General features: G+C 42.9%; 1 protein-coding gene across 1 annotated transcript in view; it reads left to right on the forward strand.

Annotated features, from left to right (window-relative positions):
* Window positions 1-5,539, forward strand: part of LRRTM4 (leucine rich repeat transmembrane neuronal 4) — a 193,226-nt gene extending 187,687 nt beyond the window's left edge. The window contains exon 4 of the mRNA XM_068421297.1: window positions 5,318-5,539. Coding sequence (XP_068277398.1) covers window positions 5,318-5,539 — 222 coding nt within the window. The remainder of the gene's footprint in view (window positions 1-5,317) is intronic.
* The last annotated feature ends 461 nt before the right edge of the window (window positions 5,540-6,000 follow it).

The raw sequence follows: 6,000 nt of genomic DNA on the forward strand, positions 1-6,000 counted from the left end.
TTCTCTTTGAAAACAGAAGCAGCAGAACTAAGACATATGAACTGCAGTGTCTAAACAGTGGATGTATAAAGCCAAGGTACCCAACCTGAGACAGCTGGAACAGAAAGTACATCACTTCTATTGCTGGGCTCCAGGTTTTAGGTTTTTGCCAGAGCAGTTACTTGTCTGAGGATCCTGTGACAGTTCGTGCCCTCACACCGTTCTGCTCTCAGGGAAGATGGAGTGCACTCCATCCCACTATGGACATCTCCCAGCAACTGTGCTGGGACTGTCAGTCCTTCCTTATATTATATTTCTGCCCGCTTGTTGGTAATTCTGCTAGTGAATCACTTAGACATCCACGGCCATTCGTGTTTCTCAAGAAAGAATTTCCTTCTCTGCAGGATAATGAATAGTGGGAGATCTTTCTTCAAAATTGAGCATAAAGAAAAAGCTCGCAATATTTCCAACATGAAATAGATCTGAAAACCTGTGTTTCCAAAATTTGATTTAACAGTTTACCAGGAAATTATTTCAACCTGGGACTGCTAGTGATGAGATCTTGCAGAACTGCAGGTGATTCTGAGCGAGACAGTTAATCTCTGTCTGATCCTCGACTAGTCTTCACTGCAGTGAGGCTGTTGCTGTGAGCACAGAAGAAAATAGTTGAGCAGGAGTTGCAGTCAGCGTGAAGAACTTGGTGTTCTGTTAAACTCTCTCGGCATTACTCGGTAGAGAGGTGCCAGAGGTTAGAGCTCATATCAGGGCTGGATTTCAGGGTGTCTGAAGCATCCTGTTAGGAGCTAGAACAAGCAATTACGAGTGTGTGAGGGTGTGTCACATACTGTGAGAGGTGGTAGAGAGAGAAAAGTGTTTTAGAAATAAGGTCGCTTGATATTCACTTAGGCCTCAATCCAATACTCTTTAAAGCTCACTAGATGCAGTGCCTAGATGGTAAGGTTACATCTTTCCAGTTCCAGAGTAAGGATTGTTATTGATATTTTGGTAAAAATCTAGGTTTGAATGGCTGCACCCATGAGAAGCAGAAGTCCCAGCTGAATTCTTATAATTTAATTTTTTTAATAGAACTTTCTTGTGTAATGATCATCAGGAACGTATAGAATGTTAGCTAATTTATGTCCCAGTATTTCTGACATGAGTAAGTAAAGCTGCTGATAAATTTCAGTGCAGTGTAAAACGCCTGAATTGGAATGTGGATACATGTATTTGCATGTTGGAACGACTGAGGGTTTAACTGAAAAGCACTGTTGAATGTCAAAGGAAAGGTGGACGGGAAATGTTGAGAAATATCTTTTTAATGCAGGCAAGAATTTCCCTGAATTTCAGGTAGACTCGAGCTAGTCCTGTTTATTTTGAAGGGAGTTGTTCATCAGCAGCAAGGCTGTGGAGCGGTTAACCTCTCCAACGTCAATTCAGCTGTGAAGGGGAATTCTTAAATTTACACCACTAAATCTTTTATCTCCCTCCTGTAGCTGGGGATTTATGTAAATTTTGCTTGTAATAGAACCTTTGTTTGACGCGTGTGGCTGCTAAGATGCAATGTTTATTACATGTTGAGTGAAGATCTACAGAGGTGTGGACTTCAGAAGTCAATACTAGCTAACTAAGCCAGCCCATTAGCCCAAAACCCACGTGAACACTTAAACAGTGCTTATTGCATGATGGAGTCACTGCTTTCTTCAGAGCACGGATTCATTCATTGACTTAATCAACTATCTGCAACCCTGGACAGGCAATATGCTCCCTTATAATAAGGCGTTAGAGCAGAAGACATTCCTACTTGGTGCCATACGTGGGCTAAAACCAGTGTCCATCAGTGACTTTGGAGTACCTTCTCCTGTCGATTTATGTTTTTCCTACTGCAAAAAGTTTTAATCATTCAAGTAAGTATTAGGCAGCATCATTTTTAGAAATTAAAATAGAAATGATTCAGAAAATGCTGTGAACAGACACATGCGTCATCTCCTGTTCAACGTCTGGGCACTCTGTATCCCACCCCTGAGCTCCGGTAGCTGCACCGGCCCGTGCTGGCACAGAGCGTAACCGCGAGTGAGCACACGAAGCCAAGGACTGAATCAGATGTTATGACAGATTATAGGAAAGAAAGAGTTTTGTTTTGTATCTATTGGGTTTCCATGTGAGCAACTCTTTATCTTCATTTACATTTGAACTGCTTCCAAGACTAAATCTAAAGAATTTTGTAGCACAAAAGGCTGTGGTTAGTGGCAGCAGAGCGGCACGGAGGAGGCAGTGAAGGACACCGTGCTAGAGGATCCCAGGTCTGCTCTTGGCTCTGCCTTTGATTTGCTGGCAGGTAAATTCTCAGCCTTACTCCCACTTTCCAGCCAGTGAAAAATGTGTCTTCCTTGGAAAAGGCCTTGAGGTAGAGAAGACAGACTCCCAGAGGCTGTATTTATTTGCTGAGGTATTTAGTGACCTGTTTGGACTTTTTTCACTCTAGTCATCTGCTTTTTTGTCTCTTGGAGGCCATAGCAGCTGAAAGGCCCCAGCGTAGGTTACAGTTGTGTTGTTTTAGTCCCTGCACAAACAGCCCTTGCGTCAAAGAGCTCTAGTCTCCAAGGGCAAGCAGGGGCAGGATTTAATCTTCTCATTTTCCAGCTCATAAAATGACTTGTCCAAGGTCACATCTCTCAGTATCTCAGGCATTAGTTCCACAGCAATAATGAAACAAAAAAGTTACTTCAGAACCAGGAGCAAAAATACTTATAAAATTAATTTTTGACAACTTAGATGTTCATAAATATGTTTTGTTGATCTCTGAATCAGAAAAAATATAATAGTATCAGCTTTTGTTTGGAGTGAACAATGTCATCAGTATTTTCCATCCTTTTTGCTTGCATCAGACTGAGTGGTGGTACAATTGTGCCCACGTTTGCAATAGTTTCTACGGTCAAGGCTGTGTCCAGAAAAAGCTTTTGTGGGCTCAGGTTTCCTGTACGGTCATTTCACTGTAAATGAAAACCGATCCCTCATGTCTCTGACAATGCAACGTTGTGTTTCAGGGGAGGAGAGGACACTCCATTTTGTGGGGACAGTCCTCTGGAGGCTTTCACTTCGATCAGGAAGGGTCTTTTTTGAATTGTTTGTGTGGTTGTTAATTCTAGAGGCATCACAAGAACTAACTTGGGAGGGGAGGGACTGTTGGTATTTTTTCACTCAGTCTTTACTGGACTCAAGGATAATGCTTCTTACAGTCATTTGACTTAATTTGGTTTTTTATTTCCTTAATGGGTTCTAGCATCTAAAAAGGGAGAGGAAGAGTAGCACAAGGGCCAGGCCTGAGAACAGGGAAGTGCAAATCCATTGCTGGGCTTCATTATCCTGGAAATGCTGTGTACAAATCAACCTGCAGCTCCTTTATTTTTTTTTGTATATATATATGTGTATATATATATTTATTCATTTATTTATATTTATTTATATATAGGGTTGTCTAATACACCTATTTTATTTTATTTTTACAATAACAAAGAATATCCACTTTTCCTCCATGCATATGGCACAGCAACCCTTATTAATATGGTTTGAAACACATGCAAATCTGACTTTTAAGTGAAAACAAGCAAGAGATTCTATGAAACTACTGAGAAACAACTGAAAAGGAAGCGTGTTTATCCACCCTTTAGGGATGTTGTTGAGATCCTGATCCTTTTGACTCCTGTTTGGAGAAGGGGAGAAAACAAGCAAACAGTGCTTCGCACAGGACTCAGGTGGTTAATGCACTGTGCGTTATTGCTGTAAAGCCGGGACCTCAATCTCTCAGCTCTCCAGAACACAAACAGTCCTTGGCTTTTATAGAATCATAAAGAGCTGCCTTAAAGGCTGAGGACAAATCCAAGCCCTGATACGAATTGGCATAGATATTGCTGTATCCAAAGGGAGTTATCGTTTCTTGCACGATGGCTGAATTTGATCCACAAGTGAACGCAGTTGTCCCATCAAATTCTGCCGAGCAGCTTGTCTTCTGCATTCTTGCTGTTCAACTGTCACGTAAAATGATGTTTTCAGCTGAATTCCAGCTAGTGGAAGAGTTTTGGAATCTCTCCAGCGTTCAGCAGAGAAGCAGGGGGAGGAATCTAACTGCTGAGGAGATGCGAATGCAAGAGGAACTCTAACCCTGCAAAACTTGTAATTAGTCTTAATGCCTTTGCTTTTTTCATGCCTTTTTGAAGGAAGTGCACCATGCAATGGAAATTTGTGATAAATTAGCTCTGTAGTCTTCACTGAAAGTTAGGCATGGAAAATAAAAAGGCCTTTGTTACAAGATTGAATTATGTGTGGGATATCTCCAGCTATAATGAGCTCAGGTTTTCTAGCGGTGTTAGAATAAACTCTTGCCTGTATCTCCTGCAGTGTGTGGCTTTTTCCCTAAGAGCATATTTCTTTCTACTTGATCAGCTCATCTCTTGCAGATGATAAAATTATCTGCAAAGATTTGTATCTGATGTTGTGCCGTAAATCATATTTAGTTGTAAGATTAACATTTGCAAGCATAGAACATTTATGGGGAAAAAAAAGAAGGTGGGGGGCTGGCAATTTCTGAGTATTTACGTGAAGAAGAGAGATGGGATTGAGGATGGATCTTGCAGACTTTTCAAACACATGACCATGTTTACAAGGTGTGCATCTGCTCAGCTTCAGTAATCATCAACTGAGCCTCTTTAGTAGTTTCTTTTGGTGAGGTTGTGAGATAAAGAACCCAGGAAATTGGGACCTTGGGCAAGCACGTTTGTCCTAGAAGGAATAAACATGTGTTCCAGCTGTGCTGAAAGCTGCGTGTGCTGGCAGCCAGGTTTTCCAGTCCTTTGGCGTGCTCAGGCTGGTCTGAGCTTTGTAGGAATGCTCAGCCCCTTTCGAGGCCCTGGAAGAAGGGCCAGTTTTAAAAGGTTCATGTTACCAGTAGCTTCCAGTTCACCCTTCCTAGCCAGATTGTCCAAAAGAGGTCAGAACTCGGCATGCCAGACCATTCTGAAAATCTGCCCACAAACATAGCCACCTACATGGGCAGTAGCCCCCTCTGACCTGGCTTCAGCACCCTGCAGAGGGCCAGGAGGAGTCGGTGGTTACCTGGGCTTCCAGCAGCTGTGACGGCCACCCAGAAGCGGGGACCCGCTGGCTAACACGAGTGTCCTCAGTCCTGTTCGAGAGAGATCTGTACATGCTGCAGACAGCCTAGAAGCCTCAAAAGTTTCTCTTGCAGCAAGAACTGTGCGATGACCGAGCTGTGCTGAGCACCCAGGGCGTCTGGGGCACATTATTCACGTTTCTCTTTTTTTGATCTGTTTCTCTGGTGCAGGTTCCTCACCACATGAAGACTTTACCCTATTACAGTTACGACCAGCCGGTGATTGGATACTGCCAAGCTCATAAGCCTCTCCATGTAAATAAGGGGTACGATACCATGTCCCGGGAGCAGGCCGAGACAACCAACCTGGAACTCAGTCGAGACCACAGCTTCATAGCGACGATCGCGCGCTCGGCTGCTCCGGCCATTTACATTGAGAGAATACCAAACTGACGCCGGAGCCACCTTCTTCAGGAGGCGGAGTGGGGAGGCCTTTTGAGGGACCTTTCATCTCAGAAGAGACCAGGGCAAGAAACTAAAACCTACCATTCCAGTTACAAATGTTCCAACAGAGGCAAAGGGAAGGGGATAAAGCAGACTCCGCAGACTGTGGAAATGCTGTCTTGCAGTACCCACGGAGAACTTCAGGATTTTCTTTGCTTTAAACTTTCAAACAAATTCCTCAATGTAAATATTAAAGAGAGATTGTGAAGTTCTTATTAAAAAAAAAAAAAATAGATTTCACTCTAGCTACATAAAGGGATGGATTAAGAGTTTTGTTTGTATATTTGATTTTTCTACATTGCACGGTTCCAGGGAAGGAGAACCACAGGTAAAACTTAAAGGGGTGGGGAGGGCCAGGGTTTGGGTGGGGTGGGTCAGCCATGTTTCCTTATTAAGTGTTTATTACCTTT

Source organism: Nyctibius grandis, chromosome 33, assembly GCF_013368605.1.
Source record: "Nyctibius grandis isolate bNycGra1 chromosome 33, bNycGra1.pri, whole genome shotgun sequence".
NCBI lineage: Eukaryota > Metazoa > Chordata > Aves > Nyctibiiformes > Nyctibiidae > Nyctibius > Nyctibius grandis.